The sequence below is a fragment of the Lytechinus variegatus genome, chromosome 3 (genome assembly GCF_018143015.1).
Source record: "Lytechinus variegatus isolate NC3 chromosome 3, Lvar_3.0, whole genome shotgun sequence".
Lineage (NCBI taxonomy): Eukaryota > Metazoa > Echinodermata > Echinoidea > Temnopleuroida > Toxopneustidae > Lytechinus > Lytechinus variegatus.
In genome coordinates this window covers 12,286,774-12,311,369 of record NC_054742.1, presented here as the reverse complement: position 1 = coordinate 12,311,369, position 24,596 = coordinate 12,286,774, and the positions used below count along the sequence as shown (strand labels likewise).

At 35.0% G+C, this 24,596-nt stretch overlaps 1 protein-coding gene across 3 annotated transcripts in view; it reads left to right on the top strand.

Annotated features, from left to right (window-relative positions):
- Positions 1-24,596, top strand: part of LOC121410233 (divergent protein kinase domain 2A-like) — a 61,627-nt gene that overhangs the window by 19,167 nt on the left and 17,864 nt on the right. For all 3 annotated transcript variants that reach the window (XM_041602175.1, XM_041602174.1, XM_041602172.1), the window contains exons 2-3: positions 2,148-2,987; positions 24,266-24,410. In XM_041602175.1, coding sequence (XP_041458109.1) covers positions 2,239-2,987; positions 24,266-24,410 — 894 coding nt within the window. In that variant the 5' untranslated portion in view covers positions 2,148-2,238. The remainder of the gene's footprint in view (positions 1-2,147; positions 2,988-24,265; positions 24,411-24,596) is intronic.

Genomic DNA, 24,596 nt, shown 5'->3' with positions numbered 1-24,596 from the left:
GTGAGATAATCAGCTTTGGTATCCTATGTCTCTTGATAGGTGCTTCTTTGTGATTTTTTTTCTTGGTTCAGCTCCCTTGAAAGCATCAGTGAGTCACTCTTATACTTGCATTTATTCAAAGATGTGTAAAAAGTGTGTAAATTATGCTGCTTTATAAAGCTGAAATGGAAAATAGACAAGCTGAAAAGTTGAAGTTTGTAGAGTGTTTCATTAGGCCTATATGCAACAATTAACAAATAATGATGTGTTTCGCTCCTACTTTGATGTTTTGTATGTTATTCGTGCTATTGATGGTTTACAAACCACTAACAAGATTAGAACCACAGATTTTGAAGGCAATTTTAAAATTCAGGACTTCATTCAAAGTCAATGCATAGATTTTTTTTAGTAAGGGATACCCATCCTATTCTGAGTTTGCTCCAACTTATGTTACTTAGTTATCTGTCATCAAATTATCTTACGCTTCCTTCATCCCTTGCTTCCAACCCTATACCAGCTCAGATACTTCTGGTATTTTAAGTGGAGCACATCATGTCTGCTGATTGAATGTCCATGTTGAATCCGTTCATCTAGGTCCCTGGCTGGAGCATCTTCTCACTTCCTCACTGAATTGGGAAGTTTGAAATATTTTATTTATTTCTCCAGAAGATTTCACAGTCTGGTGGTGACAGAATGGGTGCAATGGGTGCACGGTCCAAGTTAAATATCTGAGAAACTGTGATACCCTTTTCATAAACCCATCCTCCAATTAGCCGCCTAAGAGTAATGCGGATAATTCAATAAAAATTGCGTTCACAAACTCCGAAAATAATCCGCACTATTTTTACGAGCGCCAGTCCTAAAAAAAGGCAGATAATCATCATGACAACTGGACACGCCCCCTCCGATGCGGTTGTGTTGGAAAAGTGTGACCTTGTGACCGCACCATGGCAATTATCCGCATTATTTGAAAATGCGTTCATAAAGCCAAAATCTGGTCCCGATGCTGCTATTATGCGGATAATAGCAGCATCATAATAATGCGGATAACGTTGGTCCTCCTCTGATTTTACGACCAAATTATGCTGCTATTAGCCGCATAATTGGGTTTATGTAAGGGGTATGATAAACACCTTTCTTACTACCTTCCTAAAACTAGTTGAATGGAAACCATTTTAACAAGTAATGAGAATGGTCAAAGCAATCTTGGAAGCGATCTTCCAAAGCGGTTCATAAAACCACCTCGCAGTGTAGTTTTCAAGATCGCTTCGCCTTGTTAAACTGGTTTTAGAGTAATTGAGGACACAACCATTCTTCGGGAAGCGATCTTCGCACATTTTGAGCGCGCTTCTCTACACACTGTGTGTAGAATGCCTATGATACGGTTAGGAATTTCATGTGGAACGTGTCGCCTTACTGACAGTGATCCCATAGCAACAAGATCGCTTTACGTGAAGTGATTGTGAAAACCACTTTCGGGTGATCAAATGGGAACGCTAGCAAAGCTATTCCCCAAACTGGTTTCCTGAACCGGTTTCCAGTAAACTAGTTTTAGAAAGCGTAATGAGAACGGGGTCATGTGGAGTTTTAGCTATGGAAAATTATGTACATTAATCACATAAGTAATGATTTAGCAGTGACCTTGCTCTGAAACTTAGTAGATCTCATGTATTAGCACAAATTCAGCTTCCTTCCATGGAAGTAAATGTTTACTATTACATGTAGCTTATTTTGTTCGCTTGAACTTGCACATTGTAAGATCATCTTGGGGTGTTTCCAGTATTCTTTTAAAAGTTTAAATTCCACCTTGAAAATGACTGAACTCTAATTAAACCACTCTTTGAAAAAAATATAACGCCAAAGATATTTCATGGGTGAACTGATTTTGAAAATGTATTTACATGACATATTTCCGGCAGTAAGTCTTTACAAAGATGTTTTGATCATTTGGTGTTCGACAAGGTAAAATCAATATTTGATTATCAAAGAGGGGAAGTATGAAAGAATAGATTATCACAGGGCATTATATTTGCTCTCTGGTAATATCAGAACTTCTTGAGAATTTCTTTGCTTCTATTATTGACAAATTTCATTCAACTGTGATTGAAGTACATGTAAAAATGTATAGTAGTTATTTAACTCTTGTTTTATTTTTATTTTTTCTCCAGGCTACATAAGATGAAGATTATGGATTGACAGCTGGAAGTGAAATATAATTGAAGTGCTTTGATTTGATGAAAAAAAAAGAAAGTGCTCAAGATGGGTCCAAAGTTACGCAAGAAGATCCTCATTGTAGGGAGCTCTATTCTCTTTACTATCTTCACAATTCAGCTGACAGGTTTCAATATTTTGAGAGATGATGAGGACTCTATGAAGTTCACTAACATTGCCTTGCCCAGTACTAATGGAAAGTTCAGAACTTTTGTTCCATCCAAAGGAGATCATAAGAGAAACTTGCTTCATGCCAGCAAACAGGGAAAGGAAGAGATTGGTTTTGATAGTAAAGATACCAGAAGAACCTTACAAGATATCAGAACAGCAGATGATATCAAAGGACACCCAAGGTTAGGTGATGAGACTTCCCTGAAACAAGATGCATTTCAGGGAATTAGAAATGTAACAGTTGCCATGACAACAAAACTCCAGTTTGAGAATATGTTTCCATCACTGCTGGAAGAGGAGAAGTGTCCGTTATGTTATGGAACCACCAATTGTGACCAGATCTATGCTGGTAATATCTCCTTCCATGTTGGAAGTGTGAACTTGAGTGAGCCTCATGCCATCAAAGGTACATGGGGAGACCGGAGGATTGTTGGGAAGAGGTTGGTCTCAAGAGAGATGTTTCAGAGATTGGAGAAGATCATTTGTAACCAGTCTCAGGTGGATGTAAAGAAGTCATGTGAGGTCAATGCTGCAGCTACCAATAGCTGGATGTCGAAGGGTTTTGCTCTCAACAGGGTACACAAACTTCACCAAGAAGTTTATGAAAATCATCTTATTGCAATTAGGTTAGTATCATAAGAATATCAAAGTTTTGTATTTTTAAACTTGTCTTTTCTTGGAATGACAACTACCACCAAATAACATATTTGAATTAGAGTGAACTTCTCCTTGATGACAGTCAGGAGAGGGACCCCCCCCCCCCCCCCCCGATCACTGCCCATCTTTGGTTTATATACATTAAATGGGTAGTTGCAATCTCACAACCATGTAATAAATGTAGGACCTACCTAGCAAGTGGAAAATAAGCAAATTTGAGTGCATCATGTATGTGGTCCAATGTCTAATGCATTTGACAAGATTGGAACATGTACTGTCTGAAAAATAAGTGGATGTGGGCAAAGTGAACAAGTTTGTTGCATATATACAAGTAAAAACATTATCAATCCAGTAATGTCTAACTAAGTAAATATACCACATTCGAAGAAGGCACTTTTGGACAGAATTTGCACCCTATGTTAACTTGGTTAAAAGTCACTAGAAATAATTGTCAGTTGCTTTGGGAATTTCAGATAATCTCCTGTAAATAATTCTGATTGCTGAACACTACCTGATGATTGCTAATGTTAGAGATGTATAGACCAACAATTTGAAAAATATACAAATTGAGATAGCAATTTTGGCCTACAACTTGTAAAATACCAGATTTGGTCAATTTTACCTATTAATAGTGTTGATTTTTCTTTTTTTTTCACCTGAATGCTAAGAAGGCATGAATGCTTTCAAGCAATAGATATATCTTTCAATAATTTTCTTTCCTCTTTGCTAGTCACTTAAATGATTCCCAGAAGGTAGATTTGAAATTACATGTACAGTCCACATATATATAATTTTATGATGCCTTTTTATAAAGGAAGTATACCCTGATTGTAAAATGACTTTTATCAGGCAGTATAACTTATAGATGATGTTTCATGCATGGGAACCATATTCTATTTATGAATAATAATGATTCAAGAATAACGTATGCATTGAATATAGTTCAGTGAGCGATAGGAGACCCATCTGTGTCACTTTATTGACAAAACATCCCTCATAGAGGACAAGCTTTTGTCTTGAACTTGAATGAAAAATTCAGTGACTCAGTGTTGTTTGGCTCAGTCAGAGGGCGGCCAGTACAATCTACCAGTATGTTAGGCAAGTTAAAGCTTGTGTATAGTTTTGGTAAATCCACCAAAATGCACCTATCACTATTCCAATTCATTGCTAGCTAATATGAATGGATATGCCCAATAACAGTTATGATGTGGAGGGTATGAAATGAAAATGTGTTTTACATGATAAATTTTGCGATATTTTACATGGAAATTTAACTTGATCGGGTCACCCGATCAAATTAAAATATCTGTGTGTTTTTGTCTTTCAATTAAATCCTATTCCAAATCATGGAATGGGCTGAAACTTTCAAGATATGTTCTTTGTCTGTAACTTTTGGATATCTAATCACTTAATTTATAAGATAAGTGCCTTAATGCCCATTTTTTTAAATTTAAAACAAGCATCGCCGAGAGAGGGCGCTATATATCCAAGATTTGAATATTTGAAATTTTCTCAGAGAAGTGCAGTTGTAAAAATATCTAACGGTCTCTACGCTTCAGTAAGACTGTCATATTAGATGATATTCGATTATCAATCACATTATTGACCCTTTACCAAAACACAGGCTTTAAGGCTGTTCCAAATTGAGGGTATGAAGCAATGGAATATGATGTTTGCTGTTTGTTTTGTGTTGTAGCTTGGTCTAAGGGACAAATGTGACAAGGGAAGATTCTGATCCTTTAATTCATATTTTTATTGATCAATGAGAGGTTTGGCTACCTTCTGATTGGATACATGTGGGTACATGAAGAGAACAAGAGATTTGCTATTATTAAGCATTTGTCCATTCCTGTACAGATGTTCCCTACTTTCTAGACCTTTATACTCTTTTATTAATTTCCATCTTCAAGATACTGATCCTGCAACCATTTACAACACTTCATAGGTTCTTTCTTCATGAGGGACCTAAATACAGGCAACAATATCAAAAGTCTGGCTGGATATTTGGTTTGCATCTTGATCGATACCACCCAAATTATCGCTTTATTATCATAGTCTATTTATATGGAAAACTGTCCATTGCAGGTGTTTGTATTTTCCTTAAATTGTCAATTCATTGAAGTAAAAAGGGAATCTCTGGTAAATTCACTTAGCTTAGTGAGCATACCAATGGTGCAGAGTACATGTAGCTTCTGAGAAAGCCGCAACCAGTCCTTGTTTACCTTAGGTGGACCCTTTCCCATGAGGCCCTCCATAAGTGGTCCAAGTCCCCCTTCAATAGGCCCATTGACCCCAATTTGGATGGGTTAAACCACCCGGGTTATTGTCGACCAATTAGGACCTGTCATTCATGTAAAAAATATGGAATGGTGCAGAAGGCATTTATGTCTGGTTCCAATTTAAGAGGATTTTAGTTAAAAAGAAAGGTGTTAAAAAGAAGAGAAAGAAAAAAAGGCTGCATTGGATTATGGAAGCTTTGTGTCCCATTTCATGCACCAGTAAGATTGCCAATATGGTATTGAAAAAAGCAGGCTAATGACTAGTAATAGAATTTAAAAAAAAACACCATTCCGTTAGGAAGAAATAACAAAAACAACAACAGGACATGAAAGAAAAACATGAAATTGATATTTAGCTATGACATGAATAATTATTTTCTTTTGTTATTTCTTAGCAGATACATATTTTCTACCAGAATCATTTTGTTGTACACAAATTTACAAATACTTTTTACAAATTATTTTGGGTGGTAATTTTTTCTTTTAGTCATGTTGTAGCCGTAACCACAACTGGATTGTGGGCAAAAGTAGACAGTAAAAGTATTCCAGCAAATAAATTACTGAACCTGGTACCTCTGAATTCATGGAAAAGTAAATGATAGATAATTATACAATTTTTCAGAAAAATAAACATATCAATATATAATTATAGAATATGGACATTTGAGAGAGACATAGGCATCTATTGATATACATGTAATGAGATTTTATTCATTTATTTTATTTACACATGGATTTATTTATTATTAATTTTTGGGTGATGGGGGCTATCATATCATTATTCAGCTATTGTATGTAAGCAATGCTCTACTAAGTTTAGCTGTAAGGCATAGATGTTTTGTTGATTATTTTTGTTGATTTATTGTATATTTTATAGCTCTTACAGTAGATAACTCTCATTCAGTAAGAATTCTATGATTTTAGATGGAAATTTACTCAAATCAGACATGTATATCTTCCAAACTTTCTTTTTTCTTTCATGTTACTGCCACTTTTATAAACTGGTTTGCTTTCAAGTTGAAAGTGCCTTTTATTCCTAAAAGTTCTAAAAACAGAATGGAATGTACTTATCTTGACCTGGAATCATTTGTTGATATCACAAACCATCCCATGCAGTGAAACTTTCCAAGTAAAATTGACTCATATTTTTTAGGAGTTGCTAGCATTGCCACCCATGATGTTATAGTACTTGAGTCAAATATCATGATGACCCATTCAATGATTATCAGATGGAAATGAGGATGCTATATAGACCTGTTATTGAAATAATAGAACATGGCTCATACAGAATGACTGTCTTGGTGAACATTCCAAGGTCACATCAACATTTTTATGTCAAATTCCTGCATTTTCACTCCACCATTGAAACTTTTATTGACCATTTTCAGTAATCTTGAGTCTATTCAGAAGAGGTATGAGATACCTCTTAAAAAATTATTTGAAAACACACAAAAAATGCTTTCTTTATCAGGAGATCAATCTATTGTTTACATTGGCCTAGTATTAGAATTTCTTAAGTGTAAGTTACAAAGGACAGTAGACTTTTGTGTGACAGACATCTATTTGTTCTCCCATATTGTTACTTGATATTAAACATCTTTTGCCCTGAATGGAATATAAAAGTAATTCACTTTGTTGACGCTATATATTGATTGATATGATATTATTGATGGAATTGTCTGTGAAGATCATACCATGACAATCGACCATAATAGAACAGAGTGAGTGGTAGGCTATACTTAAAAGGATTCTAAGTGAATTAGGGAAGGAAGTTAGCTTAGTCACATTGTCTACATGTAGTTCAGATAAATGGATTGCTCAATTGTGTGCTAAGCTTATTACCATTTTCATCATAATATTTTTCATATTTGTTTTGGCAATAGACATGCATCTTGAGCTTAGGCCATGTTGTTGTAATAAAACTAAAATGTAGCAAACTTTAGCCCAAGTCCATGTTTTTGACATTTTAAGGAATTGGCATCATTTGGTTATGGGGGTTATGATATGGGGGTTGAAGGCTGCCTGTAATATATACAATTAAGTTTATTGAAAACAAGGATAGACATGACACAAATCTTGTAAAAGAAATTATTAGCATATGTACTTATTACAAATTATAAATTTTATATTTACTAAATCTACCTTTCATCTGCTCCCTGCAAAACAAGATGAAGCATTTTTATTTCATATTGCTCATTTAGGATAATGATGCATTTGAACATAATGGGACATTGGTTCACAAAGGGTGTTCAGGCTAACGTAGGGTCCATGATGCTAACATCTAATACCCCTTTCATAAACCCAATTATGCGGCTAATAGCAGCATAATTTGGTCGTAAAATCGGAGGAGGACCAGAGTTATCTTCATTATTTTGATGCTGCTATTATCCGCATAATAGCAGCATCGGGACCAGATTTTGAATTTATGAACGCGTTTCGAAATTAATGCGGATAATTGCCATGGACCGGTCACAAGGTCACCCTTTTCCAACGCAACCGCATCGGAGGGGGTGTGTGCGGTTGCCATTACGATTATCCTCCTTTTTCAGGATGGGCACTCGTAAAAATAGTGCGGATTTATATTTTCGGAGTTTATGAACGCAATTTTATTGAATTATCCGCATTACTCTTAGGCGGCTTATTGGAGTATAGGTTTATGAAAGGGGTATTAGGGTCAGCCATCATAATTGGGGGTGGGGTTGTGGTTCACTTACCTGGATATCATATTGTCTGGGCTGAATGGGGACCCTAGCTACCGCAGATTAAAGGAAAATAAAACCTTTGAAATAAGATAGCTTGTGTGAAAACAGAAAAATCAAAGAAATGGATTAACGAAAGTTTGAACAAATAGTGAGATAGTTGTGAGCATTTTAATATTGTGATCACTAATGCTATGGAGATCCTCCTATTGGTAATGCAGCAAAGATGTGTGACTGATGTCACTTGTAAACAACTCTCCCAGTACTTTATACCCTTTTCATAAATCCATCCTCCAATTAGCTGCCTAAGAGTAATGCGGATAATTCAATAAAAATTGCGTTCACAAACTCCGAAAATAAGCCGCATTATTTTTACGAGCGCCCGTCCTGAAAAAGGCAGATAATCGTCATGACAACTGGATACGCCCCTTCCGATGCGGTTGTGTTGGAAAAGGGTGACCTTGTGACCGCACCATGGCAATTATCTGCATTATTTGGAAATGCGTTCATAAACTCAAAATCTTGTCCTGATGCTGCTATTATGCGGATAATAGCAGCATCAAAATAATGCGGATAACTCTGGTCCTCCTCCAGTTTTACGACCAAATTATGCTCCTATTAGCCGCATAATTGGGTTTATGAAAGGGGTATTAAACTCCCTCTTTTATCACATCTATCAGTAGATCATGTATTCTGTTTATAGGAGGGCATGTAATACCATAGGTCCATGGTAATACAAATTTTCAGATGATTTATGGATAAAGAGTCTGTATCAAGTATTACCATAAGACATCACGCATCTTTGTCGCATTGCTTTAGGAGGATCTCCATAGCATTGGTGATCGCAAATAACTTTCATATTATTTGTCTGATCTGTCTTTATCCACACAAGTCCACATGTTCCAACGGTATCATTCCCCTTCAAATGAATCTGTGTAACCTCTTTATATTATGTGGTTTTGTGGTCTATGGTGGTAATAAAGTCATGACAACTTCAGTCCTTTCATATCACTGGAGTGTTTTACTCTGCTTTGTGGAGAGGTAAACTGATGTCCTTTATAATCAGAATCATCCTAGTTGTATGAGAAGTGTTTCCTTAGAGGGTCATCTACCTTTACCAAGTTAAAGTGGCAATTGTTTAAGAAATCTGCAAAATAATTTAAGATCAGTTACAATGCACAAATTTTTTCTATGATAATATGAGGCAAGAAAGAGAAATGGAGGGAGCTGAGTTTTGGGGATCATGTTCACTCTGAAAATTTGAAAGGAAAGCAAAGTAACTGATAGCATCACTTGGTAATGCATGGAGATTAGGAAAAGTTGGTCATATATATACATTTTTTTATAGATTAGTAATATTATGCTGAAGGAATACAATAATGATTTCTAAAAACTAATAAGATTTTTATGACACAAATTCCCACTTACTCCACACAGTAATACAGTGTTTCATGGATGAGTAGTCCCTGAGTAGTACAGGTAATTGGCTTCTGTCGTGACTATTTTTTTAATGCCACTTATTTGTTATATCATGCAGCAACAGATCATGTTTTTTTCTTACAGAAGAAATTCAGTGAATCATTATGATAGATTTGTGTTTCCATTTTAGAACCTTGGTCATGAAGAGTGTAGGTCATTGTTTACCACAAAGCCAGTTTCAATTTCACAGTGTTTCCTGTGATTTGCTGCTCCATAAATTCACTCATCATGGTAGTCTCATAAGGAATGATCCAGCTGCATTGGGACATTGACTTTACATCCACCAGGGAAAAGATGATTAGTCGTAGACATGCATGACCAGAAAAATGCAGAAACATATGTCCTCTGGATCAGACACATTCTTGGTATGTGTAAGGTTTAAAAACGCCCCCCAAAACGAGAAAAAGGATTATGTTTTAAACAGAGAGGCACACAAAAAATGAGGATAAGGTTTATTTGGAAAATATATTCAATCATATAGGCGGCATGTTCTATTCCCCTGTTTTGTTTTTTTTCAAAGAAAAAAATTCAAAGAAAAAAAGGTACACTGTGAAATTGCTGTTTAAAATTTCAAGCTTTTTGTTTAAGCCTGTCAGTTGAACCATTGTTTAACCTTCTAAATTGCTGTTAAAAAAAGTTCAAACACTAGTTGTTACAGTAATGGTCTTATACAAGATGCTTTAAATCTTAAATGATGTTTATACAGTGCACATGGAAATGTTTGAATAGTGTATCATTTCACCTGTTTGAGAGTGTTATGAAAAAGTCTGTTTGCACATGTGTACATACTAGGATTTTTATAGTTGAGTGCCCCAAACTCGGGACCCCTCCCCCCCCCCCCCCCCGAAATAGAGAACTATCTGTAAAAATATTGAGGATAAAATAAAGTGTGAATAAGACAAGGGGGATAGGGAATTCATTTGGGTGACCCATTTTCTTATAGTATGACCAAGGAGTATATTATTTTGATAAATAAATTCTGATTTTCCCCTAGTTAGTTGAGGGCAATATCTTCAATTATCTCTTTGATTGATTATTAGGCCTACATGATTATCAGTGACCTTTGTGTATCTGTGACAAAAACTGCTGAACCTAAAGCAAAGTTCAATGAAAAAGTTCTTTCTAAGTCTTATACATGTATTAGAAAAATTACATGTCAATTGATTATCAATCATTTAGATTCAAATACATTTAATATGTCTTTCACTTCAATCTTTAAAAATACTTGATGTTTTCAGGTGATCAATTTCAGATTTTGATGCCAATTTGACAGTAAGAAAATGGACAAAAACCACACACAGAAGAAATTGATGAATTCTCATCAACCCGGTACTCTATACTTGAAAAATCAATGCATGTTATGAATTGATGCCGAATACCCTGAAGGTATTCTATTCATTTTAGATGGACAAAAAATTCATTCTACTGTCAGTAAACTACTGGTGTCAGTATTGTTATTTGCATGCTTGATTAATTGAAAAGCTTATTGTTGAGACAGAATTCTTCACATATTGAATTATTTTCCATAATACTAAGAGTGGATGAAGTATACCACTCCCCACAATACATTTGTATGAGAATTGATCATCATTTATTAATGAGATTAATGCATTGATTGGTTGACTTATTTACCCTTTGGTAACATATTTATGAACAGATCAACATCCAAATACATGATTTTCACACGAACAGTCACATTCATACAAGAAGATGTTTGAGGGACCCATGTAACCTGATCATGTTAAGCTATTGGTCTTTCTAATAAAAAAACTTTCTACTCTATTGTATTTCATGGTAAAGACCTGACATTTGGCCTACATCTGTCAAAATTAGATTTAAGAAAATATATAATTCAAACTTAACAAAATGCAGCTAAAAATGCAGACATATAGCCTACATTTAAAGAGAAAGCTCACATTGATGTTGTTTTCTATTAAAAACAGAATACGAGTGAAACATGTCAATTATAATGCTTGAGAAAATCTATTAAAGAACAGGTTATTAATTTTTTACAGTTTTGATTTTGTGAGATCACATGTGAGCTGCTTCCTCATATGTCATGTGATATATATTTCACATAATGCCATATTTTCAGAAAATTGATTTTCAGAACATTATCAGACTGAATAATTTATAAATGCCTTAATGCAAAATTATTTTGGTCATTGTGATTCATTAAAACAATAATTCATGGTATTTTAGTCATGTAACCGTATAGAACCTGAGTGCTCTAAATATGTTTATCTTGGTTTCCAAATTGTATCTGCACCAACCATCTTGACATGGGGGGTTGAGACGTCTTCTTTAGTATTGATCTATATAACTTCGAAGAAAAAAATACCTATCTGACTTTAAAGCTATTTCAAATGGAAATCTATTATAGGCATAATTCATGCAGCTAATGTTGTTTTTCACAAGAGTAAATACATCCAGCCCAAAGTCTCCAATGAGTAATCAAGAGTCAGACAAATTGAATCGTAAAGAGGCGTGATTGTTGAGAGTGTGTGAACAAGGGCTGTGATTAGCAAATAATGAAGATCCTTTTGGAGTGCCGACCTATTTGAAAGGATTGTTGTTGCATTAGGATTGTTATCCCCAGGTAATGTGTCTGCCAGGGCAATGACCCATGCTATTCTGGATCAAATATGCAGAAAGTGAGTAATTTTCTTGTTGAAGCAATTGATGTTTCATACAAAAAGTAAAGGGAAAATTGTGTCTCCTCCCCACATTAACAAAATTAAAATGGTGATCTTGCCTTGTAAAAGTCTGCTGTGACTCGCCTGTGAGTTATTTCTTTTCCCTTGTTTTTCATTGGTGTAGAGCTTAGTTTTCCATCACCAGCTTTTGGTTTTAATTTGATGTTAGAAAATAATCTAACATCTACATGTAAGCTTTCAAATCCTGTTTATTGCAGCATCATACACAATTTGATGCCCAATTGGGTATTGCAACCACAATCTATTACCTTTGTCATATTTGGTGACTGTTTCACCCCCATAAAATGCTCCTCTTTATTTTCATTTCTTTAAAATTAGTTTATTGGTTCATTGCATATTGAATCCAATAAATCAGTTATAGAATTCCTCATTATTTCAAAGGAATCAACTTGATACATTTAAGAGAAGTCTTGATATTTGGGCATTTCATTCCATGTGAGAAAAACAAGATTAAAACAAGAAGTTAATGTTCCTTTTAAATAAAATGACAAATGCTATAATTGAATTAGCATAGCTCAAGTAAACACCACAGGCATATTGTTACCATTTATATGTTAACTTCCATGGAAACATTTTTATTGGCTGTAGATCCCATTTCCATGGTAATTACTGTAATGACAAAGTTATAGTATTAAGAAATGTAATTCCCATGATCACCAAGTTCTTACCAATTTTTTTTAGCACTGAACCAGTCTGTTTACTAACATGTCTCTCCTTGTAGTAAGTAGTTTACTTCTCTTGAATCATGGGAATCTTCATTGAAATCAGAACATATAAAAAATGGTTTCCTTCTCCTTATCATTATTTTGTGAAGTGCCAGTAATTCAGGCAAAATGGATGGGACCTTTGGCTGGTAAAATGATAGAGGATTTGTATCACAATTCATGTTTCCTCTACTACTTTTCCCCTCTTTCTATTTTCTATTTCTGTGTAATCACTGATACATCATGTAGTTTGTTAAAAGTTTCCAGAGCTACATTGTTAAAAAAATTGTGATACAACATATAACACTAGATTTTTATCTGTATAAGATAAATGGTTGATGTAATCTGTATAAATTCTAAGACTTTGTGCAGGAGATAGAGGTTATCTGATTTCATTTTATTATCTCTTTCATTTTATTATCTCTTTCTTTGGCCCTGTCACTAAGAGGAGAAGATAGAGGAGGATCTGCTTTTAAACAAGAGGAAGACCCTCCCCCTGTACTTACACTTACAAACTGAAATCTTGCTTTTATCAGTTTATAGAAAGATTATATGTTGGTCTGACACAATGAATTGAATGAAATTGGTCAAACTCTCTTAGATGTACTGAGATGATGAGAACAGTAGTTACTTTGTCTATATAATGTCACCTTAATATCGACATATCAGTATAATAGAAGTGTCCTTCAATCCATTTATTTGATTTTATCCCAATCCCTGCTAATCAGATCTTGGGATTATAATCACAATATGAGCATCAGAATCTTTGGTAATCTGTCCCTTCCTATTTTATTTAGTCATTTTAACGCTTTTAGTTGAAGCTATTCTAAAAATTTTACATTCTAATCACTTGGGAGGAACTGAGGATGTTAAAAAAGTATTTATTTTTTTCAAGAGTTCTTGGATAGAAAACATGTACTATTTCTCATTCATGGTTCATGGATGCTTTTTTATGTAAGATAATTTTTCTGAATCGCAGGGGTCCGACATTTTTGCTGGTTGTTGAATTCACAATCAAGAAGATGTACCGAACATTTTCACAGTATTTCAGAAGTAACAATGGTGTAAAAGTATGCTCATCTAACACCCATGCTGACGTGTGTTTTGTAAATAAATATGTCCCTGTAAAAAACAGTTACAAAGTGTGATGAAAGAGGCTTCAATTTCAATTTTTTGTACCTTAGATCTGAAAATTCATCATGTCACAGTTTGATCTGTAAGAGTAATATTTGGAAGTTGTGTTTTGTTAGATTCATTTTTTAAATGTTGGTTTCAGTGCAAAAATGTTTTATTTTGTGAAGAAAATCTTGCACCATCAAAACCTATAATTATGCGACATGAATATTAATGAGTATGCAAATAGCTGCCAATACATGTGTATAGAGTCAACCAGATGACAATAAAATCAAATTATTTTATGGAAAATGCATTATAATATTGCAGTGAGTGAATAAATATTGATAAACATATGTCAGGAAATAATTTAGGCTCTGATTTTTTTTGAGAATTAATTTTTTGAATAACTAACTGTACCTTTTCAACCTTATTTGCTTGTACATGTAGGTGCTTATCTCCATATTCACCAAACAGGATGTTTGCAATAGCAAAGTTTTGCTGTTGGGACATTGGCACCATTTACTAAAAGGGTTATTAAACCCACAGCCGATCAGCAATTTGTGACATCCCAAAAATAACAGCTTATACAGTGTTTGATTTGGATGACTCAATAAAGAAATAGATGAACATATTAAAATGTAAAGAGATACCTACATTATCCATGCAATCTTCAAAGAATGTAACATGATCTGCACAATCATTTCCTGTATAAGAACATGATTAGAAGATTGAGTGATAGATATTGGCTGTATTGTTAGATTGATGGCAGGGAATGAGTATGCATATGAACATGGAGATCAGGGGCCAGTTTCTCATTATTATGATAATAAATTATAATAATAATAGCCAATTTTTATATAGTGCTTTTCCCAGAATGGTTCAAAGCGCGTTACAGCATATTTACCCAGGTCATTGGATTCATTTCAGTCCCGCACGAAAAGTGCACGATTTCCACTCCCTGGGGAGCAGTCCTTGCATTTATCGGGGTGCTGGCAAATTCAAACATACAATATCTTTTGCATCCTACCGGGTACCCATTTAGCACCTGGGTCGAGAGTGGCAAAGTGTGAATTAACACCTTGCCAAAGGATGCTAGACCGCGGTGGGATTCGAACACACGACCCTCTGTTTACAAGGCGAGAGTCAGAACCACTACGCCACGGCTCTTCCACTTATATTTGCACAATTATACTTCTTTTTGAAATCTTACAGAAAATATAGTACATTTACAATTCTAATTTTTGTATGAAATTGTAGATGGCTTGAGAACACATGCTTTGTTTTGAACAGAAAATACTTACCCCCCCCCACTGAATTCAAGCATCATAATTCGTAGAAAATCTAGAGTGATTTGTAAAGTAAATTTGAACTATTTTTTTTTCAACTGGGCCCCTTAACAGTTCTGTATTATCCTTTGCCTAACTCTGCATTTTATGAGTCCCTGGTTGTTGGTGAATCATCCTTGGTTTATGAGAGAGCTGTTTCAGCTATGATTTTGATCAATCCTCATGTGACCTATATATTTCAGCAATATTCATTCATAGGATTACTATAAATTTTTGTCACCTTGGCAATTTAACATTTAAAGGGGAGAAGAGGAAGAAACTTTGATGATCTGCGTTCAAATCCTTGGTCCTGTCTTACAAAGATTTGCGATTGATCCAATCATCCGCATCAGGGGCCCGTTGCAGAAAGAGTTGCAATCAATCGCAACTCTTAAAACCATGCGCAACTTGATTTTCAACAGCGCATATTTTTTTTTGACTTGCGAGTGATTTTTTTTTACTTGCTTTTAAACGCAACTCTTTCTGCAACGGACCCCTGGAAAGCCAGCAATGTTAACATCTAAAATGCATGATTGTTCAAAATATTTCCTAGCTATGCTGTATGTACTCATACATTCATTGTTTTCTTGAAAATTTAGTGTGCTTCTCTTTGTTTGCAAAGGACTTTGTGCAAATTTTTTCTGAACAAAAAATTATGACATTGATGGATTTCCATACAGTTTATAGATTGATTGGATCATTCGTAACTCTTTGTAAGACGGGACCCTTCAATGCACTCAGAACGCTGTATAATCAACATTGTATCTTGCAAATTCACAAAATATTTCATTATGATGAGGGAAGATGATATAAGTAATGGTACTTCATATGAAAAATATTTTGGCTTAGATTGCCTGTTTACTCTGATTAAAATTTTATTTGGGGGAAGTTAAGAGATAGTCTACACTGTTGTTAAAAAATGAGATTGAAAACACCTTATAGAATAATAAACCATATTGCATCTGTAGGGAAAGGAGCAAAATTAGTTAAGGCATGAGGCATTGTACTCTGATGTGCTTTTCACACGGCATTTTCTTAACCCCATACTTTCCTCAACACCTGGCTTAACCCCCGGACTATTGCACAGCTTTTGAATATTGATGATTTTGTCACACAGCGTGTGATTAACATGCAATTTTGACTCACGTGATTGGCTAATGCTTAGCCCGGTTTCGTTTCACACTGCATCTCTTTGCACCACAATAATCTAGCTGACCCTGCTCTTAAGCAGGGCCAGACCAAGCTAGCCCATACCGTTTTCAGTAACTCATGATTTTTTGGTCCGTACCAGGCCCACGCTAAAGTAGTCCGCACCAAGCGATAAAAATGCTTTCAGTAACTATAGCAGAGCCGCGCCACTTTTACGATCTCCCATTCAAAAACTCGGGCACGTAAGGGCAAACTGTCACGGTAACTGAACACGCCATATACAGAGCGGAAGTACTCCGTATTCGCTGAATATTCGCGCGGTAAATTTGATGTACACGCGATGCGGAGGCGCGGCCAGAATTGTGTGACCTTTGACCGTGTGAGGAATTTTGGCCGGGGCCTGGTGCTGCTATCCGTTCATAAACTCTTTGGTCGGCGCCTGGTGCAGGCCTGGCGCTGGTCTGGTGCTGATAAAAGCAGCACCAAAATAGCCCGGGCCTGGCGTGGGCTATTTTGGCCCGCGCCATTCATAATCTCAAAATTTTACGACTTAGCCCGGGCCTGGCCCGGGCCAGCGAGTTACTGAAAGGGGTACCATTTTGCTAAAATGTAGTGTAAAACCAAAGTGGGCTATAAGCTTAACCCTGGGATATTGGTGGGGCTGGGGGGTCTTAGGAAAAAAGTGCAGTGTGAAAAGCTTATGATAGTATTAGTCAGTTTACAAAGTTTTAAAAAATGTTTCAGTGATTTCCACTGGAATTCTGAACAAATTTTCTGAGATATTTGAGAAAACCAAACTTGAGTCTATGGGGTATTTTTGTCAGATAGCATTTCCCTAGCATGCTTTGATATCCATATGAATACTCCAGTTTCTATAACATTCATATATTACTTGATGTTATGCATAAAGATCTAGAGCACTGATAAACTTTAATAAGTAGGCTAATAGGTTGATGTCCATGGGCCATAGAATAGGAATCATATCATCCTCAGACCATTAAAACTTTATTTTATACTAAAAAACAAATCAAATTTCTTTTTTTTTAATGGGGGGGGGGTTAGAATATGCTTTGAATTAAGAGATGTAAAATTTTCTTCCCTGTGAAGAAATACATCCTGTTTTATTTTCTCCCCTCCCTTATTAACACAAGGGATTGTTATCATGAACTGTATCATATCATGATCAGGTCACTGGAATGTGTTGACAGAAGCAGAATATGTGAAATTCATTTTAAAAAGAGAAACAATTTTGCATGGTAATACCTGATTTGAGTGATGGTTTGTAGGTGGAGCAGTATTGTCCCATGAAATTATAGTAACCCAGGTTCAAAATCAATTCAAGGCACGACTGTGTTTTTAGACGATACAGGTAGGCCACCAATACCAGGTCCTACTGAGACGAGCAAAATCAGTTATCCCTCTGGATGCTTTCATATCGGGTAAAAGAAATTAAACCTCTAGAAAAAATATTTGAAATATTAATAAATACCAATTTAACTAAAATTTAAGAAAATGTTTACTCTTTTGTAATTGTATTTTATAATTGATTTATAAATGAATGAATTTAAAGTAATCTTTTTCTCTCCACATTTCCAAATAAATTTCCAAGATAATTTATTGAGTGTAAAGAACATATGACTGTTTAGATTTACAGTAGGTTCTTGCTCCTGCAACTACTGTAACATGAAAGTGTACAAGAAAAGGTACATAATAAAGAATGCTAATTCTAAAGATACATAATAAAGAATGATACTTCTAAGAATATTAATACTACAAAAAAATGACAATTTCACAATCTATTGCAATCGTCCTATAAGTAGTAAATCAGATTTGAACAAATAGCATCTATGCTGACGAATTATACATTAATTCTTTGTTAAGCCAGGAAGATGTTACAAAATAATTGATGACTTCTGTATTTCAAATGCAAAAAATATATCAATTATTAAGTTTTATGTGTTTTCTTTCATGAAGGAAAATTTATATTCCAATAGTAATGTGATTTTTGTTTGTAATCTGCTGGAGTGATTGTAAAATGTGACATAATTGAGCATTGATAGGATTAGTGACTCATTTACTGATTCCCATGGGTATTTTGAATACCACAGTTCTCTGCTGTTAGAACCCATAAACAGAGAAAATGACAATCAAGAAGGACAGGAGTGACATACTTGTTTTCTTCTTAAAAGTCTAGTCAATTTATTTCCAATTTGTGACCTTCCCCAATGCAACAGGCTTTCCCTGAAAGTGACTGTAATATCCCTTACTAATCCATCTCTTATCAGTTTTAAGGAAAGCCATAATTATCATCCAGGTTACTCTGAAAGATGTCTTCAATTATGAGGATGTTCCATTTGATTTGCTGATGACAAGTATGGGCTAACCTCCAATTTTTCCACTTAATGGATTATGTATAGTACAAAACAGAACTCCAGCCTCATTCACATACCCCTCCTCCCCTCTTCCCTGTATCATTTCATTTTAAACTTCCTGTAATAATAGTTCATTGTCCCATGGCATTGATATTGCTTCAAGTACGCTTGTATAAGTTCATTTCTTGTTTTTGATTTGATGCTAGTATTTTGAAATTTGGATGATACATTTCTGAGTCAGCTCATTAACAAAGTGCAAATTTCTTAGGATTAAAATGTATCAATTCTCTTTTGCCTATTACATTTGATCTAATGAGGTAGAATTAAGCCTATTCATTTAATTTCATTCAAAAAATCATACGTACATATTTTTTCTTTTGAATTGAAAAATGCTTATAACGATGTTGAAAATCAATGAAAATATTGTTTTTCATACTCACTTTCAGCACAAATAACTTTAATGACAATACAACTTTATAAGCATTAAGTATTTATGCTTCTATCATCATTCTACACTAATGAGAAAATCTCTTGGAAAACATTTTATTAAGTCTAGCAAACTTAAGGTTTTATGAGCCTTCTGCCATAATTTGTAGGTCATATCCGATCAGTTGGAGAACAATTTGTAATCCCTAATACTTACTTGCCAGTGAGGGTCAGGCTGTTTAAAGTCCTGTACAAAAATTGTATTAGATATGAAAATAACTAGTTTTGTTCTTTGCCAGGTAAAGACAGATTGAATATCCGTTGAGGGACTAGGTTGGTCTGCTACAGGTGTGGTCATTTAGTAAGTTACATGATATAATTGATGTCATTATACATGTAGAGTCTTTATAGCTTACATCTACAGAGATTTGATGAGTGATCTAGGTGAAATAAGGACACAATCATGCTGAATTGGTAAAACAAAGATAGCCCCTTTCATATTAGGCGGTGCTGCACCAGCCCGAGTTTGCTCAGTCTCAAGATTTTAGCCAGATCAGCCCTCTTCATGATTAATTTTGAGATTCAAGAAACCCCATCTCCACCAGCGCAAGTAGAGCAATTCGTGCTCTAGCGAGGCAAGTTCAAGTTCGTCTTTATTTATCCATACTATATTGGAAATTTGATTTGTTCACAACTTCAAGTCAATAAACATAAAAAATCCGTATTAAACAGATAAAACCATTAATAGTAACACATTAATATGCTTTTCACACTGCATTTCCTGTACCCCATACTATCCTTAACCCCGGACTATCCTTTTTTTTAATTTACACTGTCTTTTTTAGCCCCATACTATCTGCTCAGCCGGGGTTAATGCCTCAACCCCAGACTATCCCTCGGCTCATGAATATGGATGATTTTACCATACAGAGCGTTATTAACGTGAAAGGCATCAATGCATTATGGTTTGACACTTTGAATGATAAATCCCAAATCGAATCTAGAGTGCCTCTTCACCTGCGAATTAGTGTGATATTTCATAAATACCGCTCAAATTATCCCAAGTTGACTTAGGATTGCAATCTCGAGATTAATCCAGCAAACTATCTTTTGATGATTAGTACTTTCTGTCAAAGAATGATTTCAGTATATAATTTCAAACAATGATGACATGGTTTTATGTGATTCCATTTCATGATACAGTAATCAACAACCCCTCTCCTCCCCTATTACTTGTTCGAAACAACAAAAAAAGCTTTACAACTACATCAAAGCAAAATACCGTGAAGTTCATACAGAAGAAGTTTGTTGCACCTCTGGACATTGCCCTGAATTTGCAAACCATGACGCCAAGCAGGGTTTGAAATGAGAAGATGTTGATGGGTAACAGATGACCTGAAATTGGTTCCTGATTAAGTGATGTGCCAAAGCGCATTTGCTCTGCCTGCCAGGAGCTGTTACAGAAACAAGTTCCAAGTCAAAGAAAAGTTAAAGATAGAAAGACATTTGTTTACTTTTATACAATGTAATAGAGCCCTGTTATCTACAATAAAATTTTGTATGTTTTCACCATCATCATATCAGCCATGTTCAGCCCACTGCAAGGCGAAGGCCTCAAGTTGGTGCAAAAGGTGCTTGTCTTGTGCCGATGCAATCCAATTTATGCCGATGCAATCCAATTTATGCCAATGAATTTTGTGAGCTTATCACTCCATCTCAATTTTTGTCTACCCCGATTTTGTGATCCTAGCCATGGTCTCCATTCTGTGATGCGTTTGATCTACCTTTTATCATGTTATTTTGCAAGGTGGCCAGCCCATCTCCATTTCAATGTTTTAATCGCTTTATGTCTATTACTATAGTCTGGTTCCTAATCCATTGTATGGTTTTCCTGTCATGTTGAGTGGTTTTTAATTTCTGTTCCATTTTCTTTGTTACAGACCAGGTTTCAGAACCATAGGTCATTGCCGGTATAACACATTGATTAAAGACTTTTCTTTTAAGGCAAATTGGCATATTGCTCTTCATAACGTCATTGAAATTCCCCAAAGCGATTTATCCAGCTCTTGTCCTCCTTTTAACTTCTTCCAGTTGTTCATGATCCATTTTGACGTGTTGCTCAAGGTAGGTATATTGATCTACTCTCTCCATTTCAGAATTATCCATTATGATTCTTTGCTCCGAAGCAAATTTGTTGAACATTACTTTTCGAACTCCCTAATTAGCTTTTGATGCAATCCTTTTTCCATAATCATGGGGAAATTTAAAAGAAGAATTTAAAGATAACATGGAGAAGGTTTATGGTTCACTGTGTGTAATATCAAGAAGGGAAGAAATTTCAGGCAGAAAGATTGAAATGGAAAGAAGAGATAGGATGAAAAGAGAACTGAAAGTGAGAGAAGTCCTGAAAAGGACTGTAAACCAGATGAGATGAGCTGAATATGGCTTCAGTACCGATGGTTTGAGTAGTAGCAGGTTGAAGTGAGGAGAGGTTACTTGACGTTTCGGGCAAGTTGACCGTCCGTCTTCATATTACACATGGTGAACCGTAAACCCTCTCCACGTTATAAACTCCACCATGCAAACCTACAAAGATCATCTGAATATAAAGATATTTTTTAAATTCAACCATTTGAAACATAGGATTCTTAGAAAAGAGTTAATTGAGTGACAAGTGCACCATTCTCAAATTGCTTTTGAAGATTTGAAAAATAAAAATATGAGTTAATACTTCATGTTTGTAGTATTGCCATAAGCACTGATGGAAAAGCGGTGCCTATCACTCTTGAGCAGCTGAATCAGGGAATTATACTCAATTTTGTTTGTGACTGAGCAACTTTCCACTTCAAAAACTGATGAATTATGTTAACTGTTATAAAATGATGTTTATGTTGATCCCCATATGAAACAAAATATAAAAACAAAATTTGTTTTCTTTATTGAAAAATTCAATATAGACCCGATTTTGATTTGTTTTTGTGTTTTTACCTGAGTATTTTCTCACCATTCTTTTATTCTTATTGGTTTTAGCTGTTGTAAATAAATTCTCACAAAATTTGTTGATAGATGAACATTATGAAGCAAATAAATAAAAGGAAAGACTAGATGATATAGAAATGACTATATGCAGAGTTTTCTCAAAGGGGGGGGGGGGGGGTGCAAGACACTTGTTTTTTTTTAAAGAAACTCTAAAGCAAGGGAGCAAAGCAACTGAGCTTATGCTCTTTCTAAAGTGATATTAAGGGACTTTGAGGGATTTTTTATAAAATATTTCAGATAAAAAATGTACGTTTGCAAAATTTCTGTGTGAAGGGGTCAACTGCCTCCCTGCCCCAACCCCACTGCCTATGACCATGACTATAATGAAATACTGATTTTAAACCTTTAAATGGGAAGTATTTTTCTTGAAGAGTGTTTGCAATGTGTGATTATAACACTGCTCTCATAATATAAGTTTCATGCACTTTAACACCCTTTACTCTCAGTCAAACAAGCCCATTTTTACTGATTTCAAAAAGACAGCAAACAAAAGAGGAAATTTGACAACACTTCAAAAGGTTGAAATAAAGTTTTTTAGAGAGCGTTCTTGCATAAGATTTGATTCTCATAGTACCCTGACTAGTTATTGTTCATTTGATGAATAGTTATGCTTAGCCCCACCCCTTCTTTTTTAGGACTGTTCAAGGTTGATGGATGTTTGGTTTGTTAAGATTGTGGGTCAGATTTCTTTTCATGGTTCAAGTTCATTCTGTCCCTTGTTGATATTCTTTTGTTGCTTGAATTATGTGGAAAGCTTGAAAAATGAGTTGATATATCCCGTTCCATTTTCCATCAACCAAAAACTGAAATTGAGGTTAGGTGTTCGTCTCTGTGTTCTTTCATCTTGTAATGAGGTTGCTTTGCTCTATCCATGTAGTAACATTAGTTTGAGGGTAAAGCATGATCTACATTCTACATATAAATTGCATATAGTCCTTCGAGTGGTCTCTGGTATTTTCTCAAATCAAACAATAAGATAAGAAGGTTTCTGCCTAAATTTGAAGAGGGGTGAGGTGAACTTGTGAACTCTTTCTTAGCATGTCAATATTTGATGTGTATACTGTTCCATATTTCTCATAGACGTAAAAAGGGTAGAATCGTGGTTCTCTAAATAAGTGTTCACTTGCTGTATACTTTGTCACTCTCTGGAGGTCATTGAGATACTTTTTATATACTAGAGTCATTATAGTTTGTTTGGGTGGGTGTATTAAAAGTTTGAATATGATTGATTTTTCCTGGTTTCTTTAAATAATATCTTTTTATTCATTTGTCATTGAGTAGGTGTTACAATCATGCTCTCATGAATACATTTTATCTGTGGCATTCTATTTTTCCTTCTTTTTCTTTTTTTTCTCACCATCCACTGCCTTCGTTTTGATGTAGGCAGAGGTCATGATAGGTAGGTTTCAAAAAATCATATTCTGTAGAATAACGACCTGTTAAAACTTAACGTGGTAACTATTCTAACCATTATCAACAACCAACTTCATGAAAGTTTTCTTTAATGGTGAAATTGCTTATATATTTTTGGTGCAACGGGAGCAAGTTTTTGGAGACATGACATGAGTCCTGTGACAGTTGCACTTGCTTGAAAACTATGAAGACATTGGTTCAGGGTTGTGATAGGGTTTTTCTATCATTGATTAGTACTACATGTAGAGTAAAGATTAGATTATGAGTAGCTTGATGTGCATATTTTCCATCAGAGCATTAGTTGCTGAAGCAAATGTTATAAGATCCAGTACAGGAATCCAAGATAAGAAAAACAGGCTCTGAAATCTGATCCATGCTAGTTACCATTCATTAACTGAAATACTTAACCCCCAAAAAAGCCCCAATGTGTCATACTAACATGACTATTTTAATGCTTAGCAAGCTCCAGAAGTGAAATTGACAAAACTACATTCCTTCAATAGATCCATATATTTTGTATCTTTGACAGTGCAACTACCTGTGCAAGTCCAGATTTCTATGATGATTTAAAACAACTTTATGGAGTGAGTAGATGGAGAACAGGAATCGCATCAACAGAGATGGCCATTCTTGCTGCAACTTTAGCTCTTGATCCAGAACCAGCTTTACTCAAGGTATAGTGCTGAAATTTGGATTACCTCGAATTGAGGATAGCACATAATTCTAGGGCCGAGTAATAGTACAATCAGTTGTACCTATAATGAAAATGCAATTGATTGTATCGCTATCCTAATTCCAAGGCTTAAATATGTAATTTCATTATGTGGATATCAAAATGCAGGAAATCAGAATAGAGATAA